This window comes from Microtus oregoni, unplaced genomic scaffold, assembly GCF_018167655.1.
Source record: "Microtus oregoni isolate MIOR12 unplaced genomic scaffold, Mior012 000069F_ref0000032, whole genome shotgun sequence".
In the NCBI taxonomy this organism is placed as follows: Eukaryota; Metazoa; Chordata; class Mammalia; order Rodentia; family Cricetidae; genus Microtus; species Microtus oregoni.
This window is the reverse complement of record NW_024543976.1, coordinates 6,697,531-6,724,658: the sequence shown is the minus strand read 5'-3', so window position 1 is coordinate 6,724,658 and position 27,128 is coordinate 6,697,531. Positions and strand designations below refer to the sequence as shown.

General features: G+C 41.0%; 1 protein-coding gene across 2 annotated transcripts in view; it reads right to left on the bottom strand.

The window, feature by feature from the left end:
- Positions 1-27,128, bottom strand: part of LOC121440619 (fibrillin-2-like) — a 197,161-nt gene that overhangs the window by 164,395 nt on the left and 5,638 nt on the right. For both annotated transcript variants that reach the window (XM_041641392.1, XM_041641393.1), the window contains exons 3-5: positions 27,010-27,108; positions 25,405-25,500; positions 20,229-20,324 (exon numbers count right to left, since the gene is read on the bottom strand). In XM_041641392.1, the coding sequence (XP_041497326.1) occupies positions 20,229-20,324; positions 25,405-25,500; positions 27,010-27,108 (291 nt within the window). The remainder of the gene's footprint in view (positions 1-20,228; positions 20,325-25,404; positions 25,501-27,009; positions 27,109-27,128) is intronic.

Below are 27,128 nucleotides of genomic sequence, written 5' to 3'. Positions count from 1 at the left end.
AGGCAGCTGCCAAAAAAAAAAAAAAAAAAACACTCTAGAACCATTTCCATAATGTTAGAGAGACTTGACCTACATTCATGGGGTGAACATTTTGCTAAAATATATTAATATTAATTGGTGTGTAAGAAAAATTTACAGATGTGATGAAGAAATTCAGTTGCAAATGTAAATACTTTTTAAATGTAAAAAGTATCTGTACCACAGTGAGTTTACACAAGACACACAAGTCAAATAAGGAAGATAAAACTGCATTTTTCTGTGGGTGGGAGCTATATGGCTTTACCGTGATAAGGAGCACAGAGCTGTCAATACAGGGTGAATACAACCTGAGCCCTGGCCTTCAAAAGCAGCCTGTGAAAAAGGTATCAAGTGCTCTACAGTAAGTGTGAAAAGAAGATGGGGGAGCAGGTGTTTCTCTTCCTTCATTGAGACCTGGCTGTGGGAAATCCAGCAGGCAGAGTCAAGTCCAAAGGCAGAGGATGGAATGGGGAGAACAAAACCAGTTCCCTGTGGCAGGGACCGGGCATACTTTAGTGTTGTGGAATAATCTTTTTTGTACACTAGATTGGTTTCATAAAACCCTGAACAGCCAATAGCCAGGCAGGATTTTCAGGGCAGAGAGAATGCTGGGAAGAAGAGGAGAATGGAGGGCCATAGAGGACGCAGCATGGGCATTGCAAAGCAAGGTAAGCACGCCATATAAAAGAAGGCAGGTTAAAAGATAAGAGTGAATTTCAGCTGAAAGAGCTAGTTAGAAACAAGCCTAAGCTATTGGCCGAGTTTGCATCATTAATAATAAGTCTCCATGTCATGATTTGGGAGCTGGCTGGGAGCACAGAGAAAGACTGCTGCACTTCGGTGTTGGAGTGGTGGGGAAAACTTTCAGGTATGAAGGAAAAGGTGTGAAAATGGTGACAGTAAATAATCACTGAGCACATATACGTGCCAGACATTGAGTACACACTTGACATTCACTGTGCCATCAATACTCCATAATGCCCCTGATGCTCACTGTCCACACAAGGCGCATGGATGGGCTACACGCACTCACAAAGGCCTTCTCTGCCGAGTTAAGAAATGGTTATCTAATCTATATGGGAAATAGAAAAAGACAAGATCTCCTGAGAAATGGGGACCTTGGGGGAGGGTTGAAGAGGAAAGGGGAGAGGCAGGGAAGGGAGTAGAGAAAAATATAGAACTCTATAAAAAAATCAATAAAAAATGGCAAAAAAAAAGAGAAATGACTATCATTTCTAACGTCGGTACTTACAAAAATCTGTTAGCTTGGAAGCGTAGAGACAAAGTGGTGTGAAGCTGGAAAGATGACCGTGAAAACAGTCTGGAAAGAGTTCTGAGGTAAGACACTGGCGTTGCACTGCTCACAAGGGCATGCATTCCAGTGATGCCTCAAAGGTAGAGTAGACGAGACTTAGTGACATCTGCCTTGGATGTGCAGTGACTGTCCAGTGTGACTGTGAGGTCCTTGGTTTAGGTGACTGGATGATCCTGCCTCACTAGCAACATACCTAGATACCGGAGCTCTGAAACACCAGCAGGTCCAATGTAACGTGTTACACCAGAGTGTTAGTGGAGCAGTCAAAAACCTTGACCATCAGCAATAGAGGCTGAGACTCAGGGGAAGATGGAGACGAAGAGATTTCAATGCAGTGGATAAAAAAGACAGCAGACATTAGGCGAGACTATGGACTAGCCCAGGTGAACATTCCAAGTGGAATAATGGCGTTCAAATAAAATAGAGATTCTTTGTTTAATTGATGTCAGAGAGGAAGTTGATGAATTAGAAAAGTAATTTAAAGATAAATGCATGACAAAGAAAAATAGAGATAGAAAATAGAAGGTCTGCTGAACTGGTCCCCAGTAAAACAATTATTTAAGCCACTTCATCCAGCAGTCATTTTAAGTCGTGAGTATTGTCCTACAGGCAACCAAGCAGACTAGTTAACATTTCTTCAAGAAAGTCTGTGGAATCTCAGTAACAGCAAGAGTCTGTGTTACCAAGAGCCACACCTCCTTCCTCCTTTTGATGTGCCAGCTTAGGGTCAGGAAGCTCTCCTTGAAGTCAAGGACAGCAGGCCTGATAGATAGCCCTCCCTTTCTGTCTCAGTCAAGGCAAAGAAAGCAGACAAAGACTCTAGTATCCTCTGCTTGGTGTGGCAGAGGCTGACATACGGAGACAGACGGGGGAGAGAGTCTGGTAGAGTGGATGCTACTCTGGCATCAGACCAAGAACAGAAGGGCAGACATGGCTAGGGTACCAACATGATGCTATGCGGAGAGGTTCCCAGTGAGGACAAGCTGAGAAGACGCAGACCACTCATTGCCTGCAGCTCCAATCCTGAGCAACTGCTTAGAGAGTTTGCCCACAAAAACCTTTGAAATATTACATAAGTGATGAAAGAAAGAACTACGACTACTTTGAAAATGGAAATTTGCCAAATTTTCTCGCGTGAGAGGATGCAGGTGGCTTTATGAGGACAATGGGCAAAATCATAGTCCAGTTATTTATCTGGGAGAACCATAGAAAAAAAGAACCCTAAGTACCTCAGAGTCTGGACTCAAAAAATCTCTGCAAAGGGGCCTGGATTTAACTGGATCAGCCTGTGGAGCAATGTATGCCCCAAGACATTATAGAAAACAATAAAGTAACTAGAGGGCAATTAGTGGAACCCCACAAATGGGTGTGACATCAACAGAAGCAGACAGCTTAACAGGGATCAGAAAAGGGGAGAGTCAAAGAAAGCATGGCTAAAACCACTAGCACCCCAGGGTGACAAAGCCCTAGGTTTCTCAGAGAAACAAAGGAGAAGCATTCAGCTACCAGGGGAAGTTACTTCACTAAACAACTGTATTTTAGGCTTGTCAACAGGCAAGCATTGAGTAGCATGCCAAAGCATAGACTTGTTATAATGTATTATTTCCTAAAGTTTTCAACAAAACCAGTGAAGAAAGAGTTTGTAATGGAAGCACCCAGTCTTTGAGAAGCCGCAGGGAACCAGATTTGATACAATTCAAAGCAATCATTATTAATAGAGTTCAAGGAATAAAGGAGATCATGCTGGATGAGCACGGTATGATAAGTGTCTCCTAAAAGTGACACCATACGCGATCAATAATGACGGAAAAAAAAAAAAAAAAAAAAGAACCCAACAGAAAGTCTAAAGCTGCAAGACAGAAGCGGGTCTGAGAGCGGGCTGCACACAGAGAGCAAGCACTGAGTTTCTTTGTCTTTGCTTTCTTTTTCAACAGATGTGCTGTGAAGGTCACATATGTGGAGGTCACAGGAAACCTTGTGAGAACATGTTTTCCTTTTCCACCATGGACTCCAGGGATCAAAATTATGGTATCAAGTTTAGTGGCAAACGCCATTATCCTCTAAGTTCGATCACTGGCTCATGTTAGAGTTAGGCCACTTTGAGAGCAGAACAGAAAAGACAAGAAAGAGTTAAAAGGAAAGGGGATTCAGAGAAATGTGGAACACTGTTAAATCCCTGAAGATATAGGTAATAAGAAAAAGAGAGGATAGTCACAAAAAGGGGGTGGGAGGGAAAAGCAAAAACAGATCTCTTCCACTCTGATGGAATACATTATTAATTAGTCTACATCTCTGTGGTGGTTTGATGAGAATGGTCCACAAAGACTTAGATGCTGGTGAAACTGGGAAGGATTAGGAGGTGTGGCCTTGTTGGAGGAGGTGTAAAACTGGGAACTGGTTTTGAGCTTTCAAAAGCCTGTCCCCTCCTTCTTCCCCTCACTCCCTTATCTGTACCTTATCATTATCTCTCAAGACCTGAGTCCTCAGCTACTGCTCCAGTCCCAGGCCTCCCTGCCTGCTCTCACGCTCCTCAGAATGGTGGCCACGAACTCTAACCCTCTGAAACTGCAAGTCTCCCCTCTACCCCCTTCAAAAAATTAAAAAATTCTTTTCCTTCCTTTTGTAAGTTGTCTTGGTTACTATGCTTTAACATAGATAAGACAACCTCAAAGAAATTCAACACATCCAAGTCATTAAAAAATAGAGACGGAACCCTAGACACAGAGTGCAACTGTTTAATCAATTGGAAAAAGAAAAAAAAAATATGTCCCCAACAAAAGAATTCCAATAAAATTCATGGCCTTCTTGCCAGAAAAAAAATGATAAAAGACAAAACTGAGACTGGGAAAAAGAAGAACAAACTGATATTAAAGCAAGCCAAAAGAAGACAGTAAGTATTACAGAGAAATTAATGAACCTAAAAATGGAAAAATTAACATCAACAGAACTAAAAATTTGTTCTATTTTAGATAGATAAAATTGGCAAATCTTTGGCTAGATTGGCCAAAAGAAGAAGGGGACACTGAAATTATGAACATCAGGAATGAAAGGATACTTATTGCTGGTTCTACTTAAGTACACTCAATCATGAAGTGATGGCCAATCATGTATCTATAAATCTAGACAAGGACAAATTAATAAAATGATACAAAGTATCAAAAATGTTTCTGGAGTAGTCACAAATCAGACTGAAGTAGTAACAAGTCATTCTATGGGATCAGGGTTTGGAGAGCATCAAAAGCACAGAAGACTATCAAAATAAAGAAAAACAGTAACCCAATACTCATTATAGATATAGATCCAAAACTCTCAGCATAACACTGGCAGACCAGGCCTAACAATCTATGCAGAGAATTATACTCATCACTTAGAAGATAAATACAAGGATTTAAGCTGTTTCAATGTATAGGAATTAATTATCATAATATACACTATCAATGTAGTAAGAGTCAAAATCAATCTGATCAACTCAATAGATAGACAGCATTTGATAAAATCCAGTATCTTTTATGATGAAAACATACAAAAAATCTAGAACTAGAAGGGAAATTTTAATCTAGTAAAGGAGATCTACAAAGAGAGAGAGAGAGAGAGAGAGAGAGAGAGAGAGAGAGAGAGAGGATAGAAGGAAAAAAGGAAGGCAAGAAGGAAGGAAGGAAGAAAAGAAAATACAATTGCACAATGATGAAACAAACGGTGTTTCCTTCTTAAGACTAAGAATTAAACAAAGAAAGCTACTTTGCCACTTTTGCTCATAGAGGTTTCCACCAGACTAATTAGGTAAGAAATCTCTCTGTTTTTGGGTAACATGATCACACACATATGCTCATGTATTTTCCACTATTATCTAAATAATAAGTAGTTCTCCAAAGTTGAAAGATACAAAATCAATGCATGAAAATCAATTATGTTTCTAAACATTAGTAATAAATGATGAAAAATAAAATTAAGAATTCCATTTGCCTAAAGAAAACACTAAGAAAAGAAATAGCAACATTTATATTCTGAAACATACAAAACATTGTTGAAGTCTTTTTAAAAAGAAATAAATTAGAAAAACATTTACTGGAAGGAAAAGAATCAACTAAAACAGCTTTCTTGACATAACTAGAGTTACCTGGGAAGAGGGACCCTCAAATGAGGAGCTGCCCCCCCACACACACACCATCGGACTGGCCTGTGAGCATGTCTACAGGGTGTTGTCCTGATTCATGACTGAAGAAGGAGAGTTCAGTCCACTGTGGGTAGTGGTCAAGGGTTGTATAAGAAAACAGGCTTAGCAAGTCAGGAAGCAGTGTTCCCCCGGGGTCTCTATCAGCTCCTGCATTAGTGTCTCTTGATGAAGGATGCTTTCACTCTTTTCCTGCAATAGCTGCTTTCTGGTCATGTCTTTAACACAGCTACAAAGAAGCAAACCAGCTTGGACAAACAAAAGTAATTTATGATTATCAAACATTTTTTCAAAAATGTCTTCCACAAAGGTGAGTCAGGTCCAGAAGGAGGCTTTGAGTTATCCTTTCTGGCAAATGAGGACTCAGAAGTGCCAGGACCACTTGCTGGAATACCAAATGTTAGTCTTAGGAAAATTTAGTATTTGACACACGTTCAGATCCACATCTGGATTGAGATTTGTGGGTCAAATTCCCCCAGGTCACTATGACTTATCATTTCAGTCTCCTGGATCTGGTCTGGTAAGCTGAACAAACCCAACCCCATAGGAACGAAGACCAAAGTGGTGAGAGGCGATAGTTTACTCCGAACTGCCTCGTGGGATGCGAATAGCTATGGTCCAGGTTTGCTTTAGTGTCTTCCTAAGGTGAAGGAACAACACACCCCCAGCTCTGGGAAGAGCGATTCACAAGACAGTCATCTGATTTTCCGTCATGACAGACCACTGGCGCTGAAGTACCCTCCATAAGAAGGAACTTTGCCCTAATTCAGGGTCACTGAACTAGAAAATGTTAAGGCCATATTTCAAGATCCGCTGCAATCAGATTTTTAAAAAATAAACAACACAGAAATCGCCACAGAGCTTTCAATGGAATGACTGGATGAACACGTTTAATCATTTTAGTAATTAAATAGTATTTTAAAAATTAGGTCTCTGTATCATGCAAGAAACTGACTTCTTTCTATTTGCCAAACTGAATCTAAATAGAGAATCCTCAACCTCTACAGCACTGCTTCCTTCTCTGAGGTGTGAGCCCATTTTCCAGGGAAGTGGAGTGGGAAGATAGCAGAACTCAAAAGAGACAGGACACACACATTAGAGGAAATGCAGAGGGCGTAGCATAGTGGTCCTCTCTGGAGACTCCACAAATGCAATCCAAGGGCCTCCTGACATAGTCCCTGCACAGATCCACAGGGCCTAGAACCTAACAGAGGGTATGGCTAGAGACTGTTGCAAAATCTTATATATTCTCATGGTCACATTTAATACACAAACATGGTAGGGAAAGAAAGAGAAAAAGTAGAAACAAAAGGTTCAAATACCATAACAGAATCAAGGTTTGAATTAGTGGATATTTAGACTTTTCATAGAGATGTCCAAAATACCATCACTTCCTTAGTTCCTTCAGAATCTTCTGATGAGCTAGTTGTCAGCTTCACTTAGTTCTTTCTGATGGGAGCTCTTTCCTTCAAGTGCCAGAGCCACACCCTCCAAGCTACCCCTTTTTTTTTTTTAATAGCCCTTTACACGCTAACTCCTTCAGAAAAATTCTTGATGTAACCAAAAGAAATCCATCATGTTCCTCTGGCTTCATTCCAAATATACTTACTTAGCTTTGCAAAACCATCAGTAGCAAGACGTATATATACATTTTTTAATTTTTTAATATTTTTTTTGGTTTTTCGAGACAAGGTTTCGCTGTAGCTATCGAGCCTCTCCTGGACCTGGCTCTTGTAGATGAGGCTGGCCTCGAACTCACAGAGATCTGTCTGCCTCTGCTTCCCAAGTGCTGGGATTAAAGGCGTGCGCCACCACTGCCCGGCTATAATTTTTAAATATCATTAAAAGTGACAGTATTCTAAAAGAAGAGGTATTATAAAAGATAACACAAGAAATAATAATGTAAGTATGTGTGTCTTCATATATCTTACTCCAGTCTGCACACGGCCTCACTAAACCCTCCAAATCTCTCCTTGAGTTCCTGGATAAAATACAGCTCAACTACATCAAAGTATGCCAGAGGCTTGTCTCAAACAAATGAGATTATCCTTTTCAAAATCTAGAGAAAACTTTCTGCTTTGTGCACACAACTTTTAAAATTTATTCGAATTATTTCTAGTTTATGTCACAGCACCCAAGCTGGTGTCTGAAGTCACCACACTCTGGGCTCTTTCTTTTCGCTGTCAGCAGGTGTGTCTGTGCTTCTGAATTTGAGGTCATCAGGATTTGAAAATACAAGAGGTGGAAAAATGATAGATTCCCGTGTTGCTGTGTTAGAGGGAGGCACACAACTATTCTAATGAAATAATCCGAAGACTTATAATTTATCTCAAAATAGCCTAAAAGTGAATATCATCCCAAAGGCCTTCATTTGGGGCTTTGGAATAAGAAAAATGAGTATTAGATCTTGGAAAAAAAATTAAAGAAATGATCGGTAAACTTCTTATTTAGTTACCAAAAAAAAAAAAAAAGCACCCTGGGGTGTTTTAAAAGGACCATGTGTAGCCTAGTATTTCACAGCCTTCTGTCATTATAATGGGATTACTTTGGAGGCTTGTAAACCGCTGATGGTTAGTCAGGCCTGTTTACTTGACTGAATGCAAGGGAGGCTCCTGACAGCATCTTTTTTTTTTTGGTTATTTCGAGACAGGGTTTCTCTGTAGCTTTGGTGCCTATCCCGGAACTAGCTCTTGTGGACCAGGCTGGCCTTGAACTCACAGAGATCCGCCTGGCTCTGCCTCCCGAGTGCTGGGATTAAAGGCGTGTGCCACCACCGCCCAGCTTCCTGACAGCATCTTTATATCTCCCTGGTCTGTATCATTCTTATATCACTGCACCTGAGCACTGAACCAGAACTTCCAGGGAACCAGCATGGGAACGAATGTTTCTGTCAAAATATCCAGGTTATTTTCATGACTGTCAACCAGCAAACGCAACGCCTTTGTTTTCCAAACGACAATTTTACTTACAAGTTTGAGGAACACAATAAACTGTCAGATTCTGATTAAAGTGTCTACTGTAATGTTCTGAACATTCTTTCTTTCCCTTTTAAGATGAAAATGGCCTTGTTCAAGAGTGGAATGTGCCTTGTGTGCTATTTCTAAATCAGATGAAAACATGCAACTTGACCCATATGGAAGGACTTTACATGCATTAAACTGTGACATGAAGTACGGTCATGGGAAACGTGTAACCCACAGAGGAAAAGGCATCCATGGAATTGGGGTTCCTGGTTCCATTAAATGTACCTAATGCATTGCCATCATCTTACTTGTAGATATCAGATATAGGAACACAAATTTTATCGTATGGGAAGTACCTACACTTGGCTTTCTGTATGACTTTAGATAGATTTCCAAGTCAAAAATTGCCTGTGATGTCAATGTCTTAGGGGGAAAAAAACCAGCAAATTGAAAACATATCACAGACTCTTTCTTTTCCCCCAGAAACTATGAACAATAACAACAACAACTCAACAGAGGTCAAAACAAACAACAGAGCAAAACTTATCGCCAGTACCTAATGAAGGAAATAGCCCCAGAACAGCATCACGATGACAGTCCAGGATTGACAGAGAGGGCTTTGCAAACCTTCCCCTGCAAACAGTATGGGGGATGAGGGTAGAGACTCAAACCCTGAGAAAGTTCACTAATTCTCCATAGAGAGCTGGATTTGCCTTTAGCTTATGAACTAGAGAAAATGTGTAGGAGTAGAAGCCCTGCTACCAATATAGCATTGCACTGGGAGAAAAAGCCAAAGTCCTAGACAGCCCCAGCCAGAGTGATGGCTACCAGATGGGAGGAAGTTATGGAAAACACAATGATCATCACTACATAAGGTCAATTCTCTCCAGCATTAAACAGAAGAGACTAAATGAGGATTGTGAAGGTGAAAGTGTATCGGGGTGGGGGTGCAGGAAACAAGGTGAAGCCCTTTACAATATGGGGAAAAGGGACTGGGGCTGGAAAGGGCTGGGGGAAATCTGAAACCAAGTAGGCAGAGTCTCTTCACAGCCAAGGAAGCTACCAGGCATCATACCTGAAATGGGGGCGGGGCTGGACAACTTGAAGAATGCCTTTGAAAAGTCAAAGGGAGTCATCTGGACACAGAGTACAGAGCTCAACTCCTTCCCCCAAACTACCAATGCCCAGCTGAGATCTTCTACCCCCAAGGGCGTAGGGCACTGAGAACCTGAAACACCTGGGTCTCCAACAAGAATTACAGAACAGAAACAATGTGCAGATGTAACGTGTGAGTGATATTTAAAGGGAGAAGAGGAAATTTATCTCCATCGCCTAGCAACCCTGGACAAAGTCACCTGTTTTTATCCTCTCCCTAGAGGAATAAAAGGACAGGGTCGGAGGTAGTTAGCATGTTACGATTCTTTGTATTAACAGCAAGGCACACAGTGGGCTGAGAGACCAAAATTGTTCCATGACTGGGGGAGGAAAAGAGTAACTAGGAAGCAACAAGAGAAGCAGACAGGCATTCTTGGCACTAAGTAGGTCTCCACTAAGAACTATGTAAGGAGATGAATTGAAGGTCTGTAGAGATGGCTTAGCAATTAAGAGCAATTGCAGAGTACCTGGGTTTGGTTCTCAGCACCCACATGGTGTCTTACAAACATTCCTAAGTCCTGTTCCAGGGGATCCGATGCCCTCTTTTGACCTTTGCTGGCACCAGGCATACTTGTGGCACACATACATACATGCAAGTAAAAAAACACTCATAGACATAAAAAAGTTTAAAAAAGAATTTTTAAAAAGAAAAGTGAATTGACTAATAAAAGGCTGGCAGTGGGGTGACAAAACTTGAAAGAAAAACAGGAAAACTCCAAGAAAGGTAAAGAAAGAAACTGAAGGCAAAAGCAAATTATTATAAAACTGCTAATTGGTGATTATATAGATTGAAAAAAAGACTTACTGACAAAGATTAAAACAATTATAGAGCAAATGGCAGGTTAAGTTTATTGATAAATATCGATATAACTGAAGTGGAAGACCTAAAATTGAACCCAAACATATAATAGAAGAAAATTTCCATATGTTTTCAAATAACCATTATTCCAAATTGATCATTAAAACTTGTATAATAATAAAGAAGAATATTGTACATTGTTAAAAAGCCAAAGTATTCAATCTTACAGAAAAAAATAGGACATAAAAAATAAAGCTTGATTCAGACTTCTTTATGACATAGTCAGTGAATAAAATAATTGTATTATGCCCAAAGAAATAAGTAAGGAACATGGAAACCTCCAAAATTAAACAAACACCACTTAGAACTCAAACATAAGACAATAGGTCCACATTCTCCACAAGAAGAAAGTCTCATGTGCAGAGATCTTAGGGAAGCTATTCCATAATAAAATCTAATGGGCCAGCCATGCAGTGAGAAAAGGAACACTGCAATTATCTTTCAGTTCAACAGCCAAATTTTCCTTTCAAAGAGTCAAGAACTAAAAATAAAAGTTATTTATCCACACATAGAAGACCTTACCTATATTGTAGACAGTGAGGACGAAGCCATTATGTGTTTTTTTTTTCCTTTGGGGGACATTTGTGAGCCAAATCATAAAACTTTCTGTCCAATATTTTTGGAAGTTTTTGTCTCAAATATTTTATTTTTTCCAGTACTTTCAATGAGAAGGGTCAATACGGCTTCCACTTGTCTATTCTGATTACAAATCAAAGACTCCATTTTTAGTTTATATTTTTGTTGGTTTTTCGAGACAGGGTTCTCCGTAGCTTTGGTGCGTCTCCTGGAACTAGCTCTTGTAGACCAGGCTGGCCTCAAACTCACAGAGATCTGCTTGCCTCTGCCTCCCAAGTGCTGGGATTAAAGGCATATGCCATCCATTTTGTTTTAAGGTGATGAATTTTGAACATTTTTGGCCATTACAAAAACAAATTTTTAGTGTATCAGTTCAGAGGTAAAATCTGAAATTCATACACAAAAAATAAACTTATTTATGTCAGATAGCAGAATAATTAAGTGCCGGCAAACCATTGGCTTCATGTGAGTTTTCAATCTTTTCTGTAACACATCCCTGCTATCCTTACACAAACTGATTGGTCGACACGGTTTATCTCTAGGGAGATGGCCTACATGCTGCATCTAAAGATGTGCTTAAGCATGGAGGTCCTGAGGCTACACCTCCTGTGTTCAAATCTTCCTTTGTTTTCACCTAGTAGCTTTGTGGGTTTGAATAAATGGTCTTGTTTCATTGTGGACTGCTCCCCCTTCTCTTGTAAGAAAATTTTAAAGATGCTCTTTGGGCTTGAGGAGATGATGCAGTAGGTCAAGTGATTGCTACCCAAGAAGAATGACCTGAGTTCAGGTCCAGTTCCCCCACGTGAAGGCCACACGCCGTGCATGCCTGGCACTCCAGTGCTGAGCAGAAACAAGCAGATCCAGCCAGTCTGGCCAACACATGAGCTCCAACTTTCCAAAATCGAAGATCAAAGACTGATGGAGGAAGGCATCAGTGTCAACCTCAGGCTTCTGTGACATACACCCAAAGGTGAGCACATACACCCAATAATTAATTTTTTAAAATTTAATTAAATTTAAAAAATGCGTTCTTTGTGGTATTACGGTTAAACACTTCAATAAGTATTATTTCTCAATATCACACACATACTTTTTCTACTTAATATTTATGCTAACAGTCGAACTTAGGCCTACATATATCATACTTCAGTGAGTGTATCATATAAACTTGATTCTGGATTGCTACACTCCGACTGATATATGTGTCTCTTCCTAATTCCTTTTGCTTCCCAGCCTACATTCTGTCTCGTCGCCCCAGACTGACCTTTGAGGGGAACTACTTTCAGATCCTGAAGCCACTCAGAGCACTTGCCCCAATGCAGACTAAATAAAGAGCAGCTTTTGCCTCTGGCTTTCCAAACACATTCAGGTCCATTTTTTTTTTCCTTCCAGCCTTATCCTGTCTCTCACTGACTGTGTATTACAGCCATGCCACATAAACAAGTCTCCAAGGACATTTAAGAACCCTTACTAAGCACTTCTTGTCCTGTTTCTTCTGTTTGGCATCCCACAGGCTCACGATACAGTGATGCTATGGCCTCAATTGCACTGCACCGTATGAAATCCAAGGAGCACAAAGGCAAGAGGAGAGGAAAGTCTCTGCTGTGGAGAGATTACAGTCAACTGAATATGCGCACGTAACACAAGGATAAGCACAGTTACTTTAGGCAACTTGGATAAACGGCAATAAATAAAATAAAAGGGCTATATGTCTAATGGTCACTTTGCAGATGAATGGCTTCCTGAATTGTTCAAGGGCCCCTCTTTGTGAAACTCTCAAGACCATATTCTATGCACAGGGATCATATAAACTTTAAAGGAGTCAAATAGAAAAAAAAAACACACACACTAGAAGCAATTACGAGATTTGGGGTAACAAACTTGTCAAAACAATACATGTGGAGCCCTGATTACTCAACTACATAGCAAGCCACGTAGTGAGAACGCTATAGACTTCCCAGTCAAGTTTACATGGTCACAAAACAACAAGGTTGAAACCGGAGTCCCTTACAATTCAAGTCACCTGAGCCAGAGCAAGAAGTGTTGAGAACCCTAAGTTATTCCCCTCCCCCACACCACCAAGCTCATCATTTCTAAGTGTGCATATCCTAACTTTGCTTCATGAATTTTTTTTTTATAGGTTATAATGCCTTTTCTGGGCCAAACACTGGCTAGAAAATTTCTTAATTAATTCTCCTTTCATGGAGATGAGATGCTCCCAAATGTTCCTACTTATCCCTTCCAGTAAAAGGAATAAAAGGAGCATCAAACTTCACCCCTAGAACTTGGCTCTCATTGGTTCTTTCATTTGAGACTTAATCTTGAATAAGAAACTGCCACACAGATCTTTTCGATAATTTGGAGAGTCACTAAAGCTATCAATGTCAGCATCTGCGAGATGCCAGCCACGACATGATTGTCATTTAGTTATCAGAGACACTTTCTGCCTGAATAGCAGCAGATGTCAGGGAGGGCAAGCAATGCCACATGAGGGAAATACGAATCTTTGAATTTTCACTGCACCCCACCTTCCTGAAACACAACAAATAACCGTGGAAGCCAGCTGTGTGGCAGGCTCAGGGATCATGTGTCAGGCTTTACAATTTTTAATCCTCCCAGTAACTCTAAGAGTAAACTCCAGGCTACATTCACTCCTAGAAACAGGTAATATTTGTTTTGGAGATTTGGGTAGAAATTGTATTTGTTATATAACACTCATCTATCTGTACACAGATGTATTTAATTCCTTTCAACAAATCCTTACATAGCGATATTTTATTCCAATTAAATTTTATGAGTTTATATATGGTATGGCAGCTTTGCATAGTTTCCAGACTTGGTAACTTCTAATGTCATCTGATTTGATCTTGAAGTCGGTAAATATCTTATTCAGCAAATGTACACAGAGAGGCTTAAGGTAAGAACAAAGAGGCGGGAATCAGGGCCGTTTCTAGATGAGCCTATTCAGGAAAGGATTTTCCTCCAAGACCCAAGTTCTCCCTTGACAAATGTAAGCATCACCGGCCTTGCCTACCACTGCTTCTCCCATCTCCATCGTTTTTAGTCTCTTCTTCTTTCCCTTTGTTTCTGCTCTTCAGCATCTGCCTTCCCCCTTCCTCCCCCCATCTCCCACCTTGTCTTCTTCATGTCATTTAAGATAAAGACACCATCAGAAGGAGTGCCAAAACATAAAGTTCTCACAGATCTTCTGGTATTCCTCTGATGTCCACTTAAGTCTAGGTTTAGCTTCGAGGGTGCGAAGTTCTAAAACGTTCTCTTTACTGACCTTCCCAGCGCAGAAATGCATGTGTGTGCTCACTGACTCAGAAGCATATGTGGCTTTAACATTTATACTTGATAATCTCTTGTCTTTACAGTTTACATCCTACTAAATTTTCAGTGTGAAAGAAAAGGATCATGCCCTTCTGAAGAAAGAGAAAGCTGACTTAGTTCACGAAGCAAATCTAATGGGTTGTGGAGCTTAAATAGTATTGTCATAAGATGAGCCATCCTATTGTCATCATATCCATGTAGGGAGTAGTCTGCTGGCGTTTTCCACTACATTTGCATCACTGACAAGGGAACTGTTTTAATTCCCTTCAGTTGAGAAGTACCCCTGGGCTCATTACTTCTTCCCATTCCTATTATGGTATCTACCATGGGCACCGTACCTTTGTGTTTGGAGAGGATTTTTAGTTCTGGTCCTTAAATACACAATTAGCTTCCTGTGAATAGAATACATACTATTTCTTTATAACTAGATTTCCAAGTACTCAATACTTGATAAGTTCTTAACAAATATTTAAGGTTGTCTGAGTAAAATTTAAACATCCTGAACAAATGTGGTTTAATTGTAGTCATATATTTTAATTTGTGGCTGTATAAGTACCGCACAGTAACAGATTAAAGGGTAAAAAGAAATACCAAAAGCATGAGAAAAATAGACACTTATAGTATTTTATAATAATAAAGGATTTTCCAAACACACTAGACAAGGAAGCAACCACCAGAAAGTTTTTCCATGGAAAGCAGCAGAACATGTCAAAGTCTCTGTTGTTTTGGTCAAATGACAGAAGATGGTCTGCCCAGACACATACAATGGAGGGACTAAAGCTGGGTCTTGAATTCGATTGCAATCTCATGTCCTCTGACGGTGTGGGAAGTCCTTCTGTACATGCGTTGCTTTTATTAGTTATTAAAACTGCTTTGGGTCTATAGCAGGGCAGAACAGAACTAGGTGGGGAAAACTAAACTGAATGCTGGGAGAAAGAAGGCAGAGTCAGTGAGATGCCATGTAGCCGTCAGAGAGGAAAGACGCAGGAGGAGCAGATTCTAGTAAGGCAAGATCCCATTCTTTGAAAATACTTTCTGAACAATAGGAAAGAGAGACTCAACTTATTTAGTACCTATATAGCACTTAACCCTGAGCCCAGGAATTATGAATAATTTGAATTTCTCCTTTTATGTTGTATTATTTTCTAAATTATTTTATACTGTACACATATCACTGCTAATTACAAAGTATAAAAAATTATAGTTTGAATACAAAGTATTGCATAGACATTTCTTAGAAGTATCATGAAAGTGTCCACCTACTGCCCACAGATGTGTGCAGGATACCAGTTTATTCTTTCACCATACAGTCCAGTATTTCTGCTCATATTATCTAGTCTCTGTGTTACTAAAATCCTGTAGGAACCCACCGTGCATCCATTACAATAAATTCCAAGTCTTGGAAATCAACACAGGCTAACAAGTGTATAAATTCTTTATAACTTGGATTTTGTCTATGTAATTCCCAGAATCCAAAGAAACTCCAAGAAACTCTTCTTGTTTTTGAAATATGACAAGGTCTAAGTAGTTTAGTGACTATCACTATTACCACTATTACCTTATCTCTTGATCTCTTGACATGTGAGGGAATGAATTGACATACAGGAATTCAGACCTTTTTGGTTTTTTTTTTTCTTTCTTTTTTTTTTTTTTTTTGAGACAGGGTTTTTTTCTGTAGCTTTGGAGCCTGTCCTGGAACTCACCTCTGTAGACCAGGCTGGCCTTGACCTCACAGAGATCCACCTGCCTCTGCCTCCTGAGTGCTGGGATTAAAGTCATGTGCCTAATTCAGACCTCCTTTTGAATGGGACCTGACATTGCACTCCTGTCTACTCTAGTGGAGACCATGATGAATCTGTTAGAGAGAGTGTTGCTCTCACCTGCGTACAGAACCAGGTAAGACAGGATGTGTAGGCACACTTTTTTTTTTTCAATTTATTTATTTGTTGTTCTGTTTTTTTGAAACAAGTTCTCTCAGCATAGCTCTGGCTGTCCTGGAGGTCACTTTTTAGACCAGGGTGGTCTCTAACTCAGAGATCTGCCTACCTCTGCCTTCCCCATGCTGGGATTAAAGACACGCGCCATCATCACCAGGCTGCGTGTGCACACTTTAGGTGTCCGGGTTAGGTAGGAAAGAGACAGTGAAGTATTCAACCAATCATGAACCTGACAATGAAAGCCCTGCAGGTAGACATGAGTGAGAGCCTTGTGGCTCCAGGCACCGGGAAATATCAGAGTCCTCTGCCTCAGCATCCTTTTGGACAGTGAGTTCATGCCTCTGCCACTATAACTGTATGATTTTATGAGAACTGCCCAAACATGAAATCGGTCCTATATCATTTTCCCTCCAGGCATGAAAGCTTTGCTATTACAACCAATGCCACTGGGAACTTGGTCTCACAATCTTATATCTTTGCAAATTAATACCCTGGAAGGATTTTTTTTTTGAAAACATTGATAGGTTAAAAAGCAATCCTTTAGTTTCCCTTTTTAAAAAGTATCTTCTTGTGGTAGTGTGGAGAAGACTTAAACTTTAAAGACAATGTCACTATGTATCAGGGTATTTGAATGTTTATAGAATTAAATGCTTTTCTAAGAAAAACATATTTTACATGACAAAAATAATCTGTAGTCATAGTGTATGTGTAATTAAAAGGGTGTAGCATATATTTTTACCAGATGCTCATAGGGAAGCTTCAGGGGAAATTCAATCATTAAATAAGCATTCACTGAAGTCAAAGAAATTTTAAAAAGAGACTGGGCAGACCACACCGGGAATCAAAGAATCATTTTAGTGTGTCTACACATCCCTTACATGGGCTCACTTATTTCTGCTCTGCCTCCCTGAAATTCTTGCTGGTAAGTTATAAGGTGCTCTCAGGATGGTGCCCATGGAGGCTTGCTATATAATGCTGATTTCTGTTTCTGCTTTTTCTCAGGTGCATGGGACGTACAAGTTTTTTCACCTGTTTTGTGAAGGAAGCAAAACTAATTGAATACTTTTATGTGCTTTAGACGCAGCTGAGCTGCCTGCGTTTTACAGTCAGCATGGTACCACAAGGCCTCTCTCTCTTTTTCTGCTAACTATAAAAGGTCATTGTGTGTATCATAACGACAGGAGACTCCAGAGTTTCAGCTTACAGCTCCAAGACTCAAGTTAAATAGCTTAACCATGCCAGTCATTAGCTACCCTCAGTGTTTGCCTGAGACCAGAGAGCAGTCTGCCAGAACCCAGAGAGTTGCAAAGGCAGGCCTGCTCAATGTGACTTCTGAGCCCAGGAGGCTAGTTTAAAGGAAAATTAGATGTATTCTACAATAAGGAGGGGAAATGTCCTTGACTTTATGCAGCTCCTTTTCCCCTTATATAGTAGAGAACATGTATTCTGAAATCAGTAATTGAGTAAAAACATGAACTTTAACCATAAACAGGCAAATTAGCCTATTTACTCAACATAAATGGGTAACTCCTCTTGTATATAGCGCTTCCAATAGTTCTTAAGAGAGATGAGGAACTCTGATTTTATTAAAATTACAATGACATGCAAAAATTCTACTGAAAAGAAAAAAAGCATCCCTAAAATATTAAAGTTCATGGCTGCAATTTAGGAGTGGAAACTCCTAGCTGCGTGTTAAAAAGGAAATGAAGCTTTTGTACTTGCCTGACAGAAGGGCACCCTGTCTCGAAAAAAACCAAAAAAAAAAAAAATGCGAAGCAAGTTTTTAAGGTCAGTTCATGAACTGATTAATTTTGTAGTTTCTCCTGAAATCACGCTACTGTGTATGTAAACGCTGAATAACTCCCCTGGAGTCAGAGCCAGTGAATGAGCGACTGTTGGAGAACAGTGACGTCATACCTGGAAGCCTGGGCTGGAAGACTCCAACCAACTGTACCAGTTAGGAATGAACTTTGTCACCTGCTTTGATGAAAGAGCTGCAGAACTTACGTCAGCGACAGAAAGCATGGCTTCCACTGGTCCTGACTGGGTCTGCATTTTTAAGATTACTATCTTCTGTTCTATGGTCTTTAAACCATATCGCTTAGGAAATCTGTATTATTTTATTCCGATGCACTTGGGCTAACATTTCTCAATTCATTTTCCTTTCCCCAATAAGAACATCAGGCAAAAGCTTTAGAACTCATCCGAAGAATAATGATAAACTCTGTCATCTGTGGAATGTACTTTAGTCCCAAGAAATCTCTATGACATTAGGGATAGCACACATATCTCAGTGTGCACACACAGACATATGTTATAAGTTTTCATGCATCAAACCTCTCAGGCTTCACAATTTTCATTCTCAAGAATGAAAATTACCCTGAATACCAACATGACATTTTTTGTGAGGATAATGATTTAGGTTTTGAAGTACTAGTTATCTTCACAATTCCAAACGGTCTCTGCACATATAGATATGAACTCCGTACACTTTAGTTTTTAAATAAAGTGCTCTGTAACTTTAGATGCCGTCACAAGCCCAGGAAAAATCAATTGAAGATGTATGTAACAATGCGACAATGTAATGTTACCTTTAATCTAAACTTGCATTTATTCTAATGGCTCAGGGCTACGCAGTTAGCCATCACATTTGATGAGGTTTAGCTTCTTTGGTGGACCACGACCACAGCTGTTCTCAGGCTCTATGGCCGCTACAGCATCAATGCTGGCTGTTCTCAGCAGCTAATAGGGAACGGTTTTTTTTATTTATTTTTATTTTTTGGTTTTTCGAGACAGGGTTTCTCTGTGGCTTTGGAGCCTGTCCTGGAACTAGCTCTTGTAGACCAGGCTGGTCTCGAACTCACATAGATCCGCCCGTCTCTGCCTCCCAAGTGCTGGGATTAAAGGCGTGCGCCACCACCGCCCGGCAGGAAACGGTTTTAATTGCTATTGGAATCACTGTCAGCTGGTTTCACACCAGCTTTGATGACTGTTTATGGAGGTGCAGCGGTCAGTGCAGGATGCTTTTTTTTGAGCACCCATTCCTGGAACCCTTCTGTCTTGCCCAAGGGAAGTTTGGCTGGGTTCACATACCCAGCTGTCTTCTGCATGCAGCTCTGGGAATGCTTACCTCATACCACGCTGCAGGAATGGATGCTGAATCCAGAGCCAACATAGTAAGGTTTTCCTTTGTCATAGACTATTGTGTAGAACCCAAGCTTGATCCCACCATCAGGAAGCATCTCTGAAGACTATGACTGACCAAGAAACAGTTAAAGAGAAGCTTCTCTCTATAGATGAGCCAACAAAGAATATGTCGCCGCAATAATGATGACAGTCCTCATACAACCACAAAACAAACAACAAAACACTCCAAAAGCCACCAGAGTAAGACCAAACAGAAGCCCCAGGAGGGCAGAGCCAAGAGGACTGGAAAGACTTGATCACATCTGATAGAAAGCCCAGTAGCTCTGGACTTGTGTTATAGAACATAGTGTGTTTCTTTATTATTAAGGCAATTTGGTTCAGATTTTATGGAGGCCAGCCAGGGACATATTACTATTGATTTTTTTTTTAACAGCAGAGGGGTTACTCCCAGTAGTGTCTAGAAAATAAATGTAGTACATGATGAGAATCTGCCACGAGTCAATCAGTCAGCATCACCCTGGGGCCATTGCTTCTGAACAGTCCTCCCAGACCTGGATCACTGTAATGAAAATCACGGAACGCTTTTGCTTCTGAGAGGACTGTGCCATATTTTACCCTTCTAACTACCGTTGTATAAAAATATATTTCATCGAAACAATTCCCATAGAACAGCAAAACACACACTCAGACATCGTTATAACATTCCAGAATGAACTTTGAAAACATAAGTTCCCCAGTCTCTTCCCCCTCTTACCTCTCTCGCACTGTGGCCCTGTGAATCCATAAACGCAAGCACAACGGTTCGGGCCAATGCAGCGCCCACCATTCTGGCATCCGTTTTCACAGACAGCTGCACACAAAAGATCAAGAAACAGTTCATTAATTACCACGTCTCCAAGCACAGCAAGATCCTGCAGTGATGCTGCCAAGTAAACATCTTATATCCAATTGTTTCTTGAAAACATGAGTGCACAAATCTGATTGGTCACGAAGTCAGAGATGCTACAACGATTCATAGATCTCATTATTAATCAAGTTTATTGTAAGTCTTTTTTCTTGATCAGATTCATGAGGATAATAGGTCTGATGCTCACAAGAGACAGGCAATCACTATTCAATATTCTATTACCTTTTCTTCAGGGACATAAGAGGCATAACTTATTAACATGCCCTCCAAGCGATGCATGTATCAAAAATAAGAAGCTCAATAATAAGAGGGAAATAGGCTGAAGGTGCAGCCACTTGGCTCTTTCCTCACTGTCACCATCCAGTGATTGCTCCTCTGTTGATCATAGCAAGAGGGGACAAACTTGGAAAGAGAGGATTTTCTCCATCTTAAAGCATCACTGTGTCAATGACCTCAGGGTTACGTATTAGAGTCATGCTTTGATGCTATATGCCATACGACCTCAGGGTTAGCTGCTACAGACTCATTTTGCTCCAAGGCATGATGCTATATGGCTCTGGAGAAGAGTCACTTCTGCTTCGTTACCCATCACACCTTATATTTCCAGGTGGCACTTCTGACATGCCATTGCCTTGAAACATGGGGCAGGCAAAAAAGTTAGAGGAGAAAATACAAAGGACAGAAAAAGGGGAAGGAGGCCATGAGGGCTGCGAGACAGATGGGGGTGGATAGAAATGTCAAAGAGAATGAGAACTTCCCAAAGATCTCTAAGGAGCATGTGAGTCTTAGAATCAGTTGCCAGGATGTGAAGGCTCAATTGTAAACAATTACAAGATGTGGATTTCCCAACTGACCAACACATATTTTTGCAGACGGATAAATCTAATTGAATGTGATTAATGAAAATGTAAGGAATCTTCTTTAAATGTTATCTAGCGGAAGGGCATTGGAATGAAAACCACTTTCCCAGCCACGTCCAGTTACTGTACCAGCCTTTGGAAAAGACACAGACAGGCTGAGGTGATGGGTCAGCCAGGAATGTCCTTGCACGCAAGTACAAGGGCCTGAGTTTGGACTTCAGTATTCATAAGAAAAGTTTGGTTCCCCCCCCCCCCCGGTGATCCTAGCACTGGAAGAGATGGAGACAGGCAGATTCCTGGAGCTTGCTGGCCAGTCAGCCTACCTGAACTGAACGGTAGCTCCAGTGAGACACCCACCTCAAAAGAAAATAAATAAAATGAACTCCTGAGAAAGGCATCCGACCATCTCTGCCCTCCAGATGCACTTATATCTGCAACACTCCCCTGATAGACTACAGACAGAGAGGATCTGCCTGCCCTCGACTGGGATCTATGAGCAGAAGGAGGCTGCCTCTCTGAGGTTTTTCAAACCCAGACAGGTGGACGGTGCCATGAAGGTTCAGCTTCTCCTGCAGATATGGGCCACTTACTATGCAACCCTAACCTAACCTGTCTGTGCTAGGCTAACAAGCCCTTTCTTCTTCACAATATGCTTGACGGTTCAGAAAGTAGAATTATTGTTCATAAACTATTTATGGGAACATATGTCATCGGTGAACACCAATTTCAAAATGAGTTAGCAAACAGTTCTGATATTTCTGATTTCTGATTTCTAACACTGTGAATATTGATATGGATGGATCTGTGAACAGAAAGGTAAGGACAGACCACACTGCCAGTCATTCGCTGCTGTTGCTGTTAGTCACATAAGAGGAACAGTTAGCTGGCTTTCGGATTCTCCCTTCCAAGCCCTGTGGTTACTGAAGCAAGCCTGCCTTATACCAGGCCCTCCCAGCATCTTTTCTACAACTTTGCCAGGCAGATGGGTGTAATGAGCAATGAGTCCTGTCCTCTATCCCAGTGTTCCAACCTCTTTGGTCCTCAGCATCCCTGCTCATAACAGCTGGCGTTTCCCCGCCCAAAGTATTATGTGAACTAACATGCATGAAAAACCAAAGGCTTTTTTATACTGTTAGAGCTTTTTGGAGGGGCGGGGGACTGCTTGTTTGTTTTGAGATAGGGTCTCTCTCTGTATTCCTGGCTAGCCTCCAACTCACAGAGATCTGTCTGCCTCTTCACCCAAGTGTAGGAATGACAAGCATGTGTACTACACACAGCTTCTTTACTCTTTGTTTTTGGTTTTGTGAGAGAAGGTTTATCTGTGTAACTTCCCTGGATGTCCTGGGACTCAATTTTTAGATCACGCTGGCCTTGAACTCACAGAGATCTGCCTACCTCTGCCCGAGTACTGGGACTAAAGGTGTGCGCCACCGCCCGTCTCTTTTTTGTACTCTTAACTGCTGAGCTAAGCCGTCAGAGCAAGCCCGTAAGCATCACTCCTTCACGGTCTCTGTATCAGCTTTTTCCTCCAGGTTCCATCTCTGTTTGAGTTCCTGTCCTGACTTCCTTCAGTCAAATAAATACTTTCCTTCCTAAATTGGTCACGTTGTTTCATCATAGCAGCAGTAACCCTAGCTAAGATACTTAACTACTCAAATGCATTTGTTTCCCAGTATGTTTGGGAGATAGCACAAGTTTCTTCCCTAGGCCTACAGAGCCAAACCTTTCTCTCCAGATCTGTCTGTTTCTTGTCATTGTGCTTCATCTCCACCTTATGCGGGGAATAGAGGTTCTATTTACTGCTTTCACAGTAGATGGGGTCTGTCTTCTGCCACAGCATCTCTGAACTCGCTTTTCCTTGTGTCCAGAACATTTTCCCCCAGGATTCAAAGGACAGACTTCAACTTGTGTGCACATGTGCATTCCCTTACCGTTTTCTTCTCATGCTAGATGTTTCCATGACCTATATCTGCATTAGGTTATATACTACTCCTACCTGGGTAGGAAAATTGGCTTAGAGTTCTTCATCCTTACAATAAGGATGCATAGTTGAAGAATAGTTGGGGCAGAAAGTTAGAGGTAGGGACTGAAACACAGACCATTGAGGGACACTGCTTACTGGCTTGCTCAACTTGCTTCCTTCCTTCCTCTCTTTTTTTTGGTTCTTTGTTTGTTTAGTTTTTTTTTTTTTTTTTTTTTTTTGATACAGGATTTCTCAGTAGCTATGGAGCCAGTCCTGGAACTCACTCTGTAGACCAAGTTGGTCTCAAACTCACAAAGATCTGCCTGCCTCGGCCTCCCAAGTGTTGAAATTAAAGGCGTGCACCACCATCTCCCAGCATTCAGCCTGTTTTTTTATACAACATAGGACCATCTGCCCCAAGGGTGGCACATACCACAGTGAGTTGGACCCTTCGCTATTAACCACCAATCAAAATTGCTCCCACAGACTTGCCGACAGGCCAATCTGATGGAGGCAATTTCCCAGTTGAGGTTCCCTCTTCCCTGATGAGTCCAACTTGGGTGAAGTTGACAAGAAACTAACTGGCCCAGATTGTCAGCTTTCCATTTACCTCCCAGTTCCCTTCCCTACGTCCACAGTGTCACTGCACCATGCAAAGGGAAGGACACACAGTGACATTGCTCCGTACAATGTAGGAATGCTGTATAAGGAAAACTGCCCTTATTTGGGGAGATTCTTTAAGGCAGTTTAAATGTTTTCAACATCTTCACATTACCAAACATCACATTTCAAGGGATTTTTCTGGAATCAAAAATTGATCATCATCATCTTCACTCTCAACAATGTAACACCCTTTCCATGGGACAACTTAGGAGAAAATGTCACCTTAAACTATCCCTGCCATTGCTGTTTCGTAGCCACCACCTTCATCTCCATATTTGATAACTGCTGGGTTTATTAGCAAAGCCTTTGCTTGCACCATATGTTTTATCATCCCTGTGATGAAATAGCGACAGAAAGACTCATTGTATGAGACACTCAGGGAAGAACTATCCACATGTGCCCTGATTAGAACTCAGTGCCTTTCATATTCCTCTGACCAGAGGGCATGGGTTGATAGGGGCTGCAGCTTAAAATGTTATTGATTGTGATAAACAGGTATAACATGGCATTTCTCATCTTGAACATGCTAAGTTACAGTTCAGTGACATTAGTCCATTCACGTTCCAGGGCAGACACCGCATCCTCATCTTCAGGATGTCTGTTTGGGATGTCTGTGCTGTAAGACTGGAGTTCTACACCCTTGTTCAAGGTTGTAGAAGGTCTGGCCAGCTCAGACCAGATGGTGAGTTCACAGACAGCTTGGGTAATTAAGTGAGATCCTGTCTACAGGAAGCTTGCCGATCATGCATGAAGCCTCAGACTCGTGCTCAGTATTGCAAACTAAACTAACCCAACAAATGAATCAGTGTAAGCTCTTAGAAAAGTTGGTAAACATTAGCCAAATATATTCCCCAGGGGTGTGTCACAACACAGGGGCCACACTCTGCACCCCCTTCAAACAGGACTATTTCTTTATCATGTGTGATTCTCTCCAATGAAGACAGCTTTATTTACTGGCGTGAAGGTATACATAGCATGGTACCAACCTGCCTGGCAGATGCACGATCTTGACTGTAATCTCCAGCACTGCAAGTGGGTAAGTTCTTTGCTAAAGCCTCTTTTTTCTTCATACTGATCTAAACTTTTCAAATCATCATACAGTCCTGTATTCTGGTATTCGATACATTGGAACAAGGTAATTTATGAAATTTGCTCTCATGGGTTAATTTTGGCAATTCTTAAAATTTGCATGTATGTGGTGGTGGGGGTGAAGGAAGTGGTTTTCCAGTAAACTTTATAGGAACATACCTATGTTCTGTGGCATAAATACCCATGACAAATGTCAAACTTTATAGCATATAAGTAGTGTTCAACATCAATATTATAAAACACAAAAATGAGCAAGTTAGAAGAATTCCTTCAGGTTAAATTTATGACAATTACTTATGAACTATGGCTTACTATATAAAACTATCTCTTCCAATGACTATCCACGAGCTTTGCAAGAAGCTCTGGATAAGCTCTTACACTCTGACTAAAAGGAAATGGACACCCAGTCACATTGTTTACAACAAAAGCTATTGCTAAGGTTTCTTACGTTGTCCACAGTAAGTCCCGATGTATCCTTTCTGGCACTGGCAGTGGTCCTCAGCACAGGTCCCACCGTTCATGCACCTCACACTACACTGCTGGACTGTGAAGAAGACAAAAAAACACAGACACCCGTCACCAAATTGCATTCATGGGCTTGTCTATAAACTACAGGTCCAACCTGATGGCAAATATATTCCATGTATTCGACTGACACAAATGTTATAATCCAATAAATTTTTATTGCCACTAAGAAGACAAATGCATTGGTGTTCCCAGTTTAAATCTTACTCCTGAATCAGACAGGTTCTCATTACTCTTGTTTAGCAAAAACCTAGGAGGGAACCATTAAAATTCAACAAAGTCATGCTCATTTTAGGGAGATTTAAGCCCTTGTTTGGATATTGAGCAGGCAAATATGCAATATCACTTCTAGCTTACTCTAATGAGATCTCAACCACTTGCACTGGGGGGGGGGTTAATCTTGGTCTTTGGAGTCCTAACATTTTCTAGAGTCATGAAAAGAAAAATACATTCTTAGTCTACTGTTATAGTTACTTTGATGGAATTGTTGGGAATTAATGTGTGTAGGAAAGTGAGTTACTACATCTAAAGTATTTGATCAGTATTTCAGCAGACATCTGCTGCCTTTCTGATCTTCTCTCCCCATAGTTAAGACCCAAATAGAATAGAGGCTGCAGCAGCTGCACAAAAAGACAGCAAATACAGGCTAGTGCTTGGGATGACAGGTTAGGAAGTCTTAGTTGGTAGACTTAGGTCTTTGGGTAGGTAAGCTGGTTAGATTTTTTTTTTTTTACAATTTGACACAAACAAGAGTCATCTGGGAAGAGGAAACCGTAATTGAAGAAATGGCTCTCTTAACTGACCATGATGAAATTCATTAGACATTTTTCTGATGAATATGGAAGGACCCAGACCACTTTGGGCAATACTACCTGGGCAGGTGGTCCTGGATGCTAAGAAGGTAGATGAGAAAGCCAGAAAACAGTGTAAAAAAGTGTAAAAAGCCAAAAAACAGCACTCCATCCTGAACTCTACTTCAGTTCCTGACTCCAGATTCCTGGTTTGAGTCCCTACCCTGACGTCCCATGGTGATGGGATGTGGCCTGGGAGCTGTAAGATGAAACAAACCCTTTCCTCCCCCAAGTTACTTCCGGTCATGTTGCCTATCATAGCGATGACGTCAAAGTAGGACAGTAGGTTAGTTAATATGCATGTGCCTCACTTTCCTCCTCTGCAAAATAGGAGCATGACGATATCAAACAATGTGGATGAGAGGATTGAAAGAACGCAAACACCTCTCCCAGAATGCTATGCGGAGTGAATGCTCAGGAAATTACAGCTATTACAAAGCATTACGTCATGGCATCCTAAACATCGTGCCACCTAGACACATTCTCTGTTGACAATTGCCTACGTGAGGCAACAACTATGGCTCAAGACTGTCTTAGCTCAAAATTTAACACTGGTAAGCCCAATTAGTGAGAACAACCACCCATCCATATCTCCTTCAAGAACGGCACTTGTCGCTGGTTCCCAGGCTTAGGGAAAATGCAGTGGACATAGCCACGGAGAGGGAGAGGCAACATACTTGATTTTGCTCCACAGGTGGGGGATATTTGTCCACTGGAACAAGTACACATGTTGGGACGGGAACAAAATCCATCTCCACAGCTGTTCCTGCAAATCGCTGGAGAGAGCACAGCACAG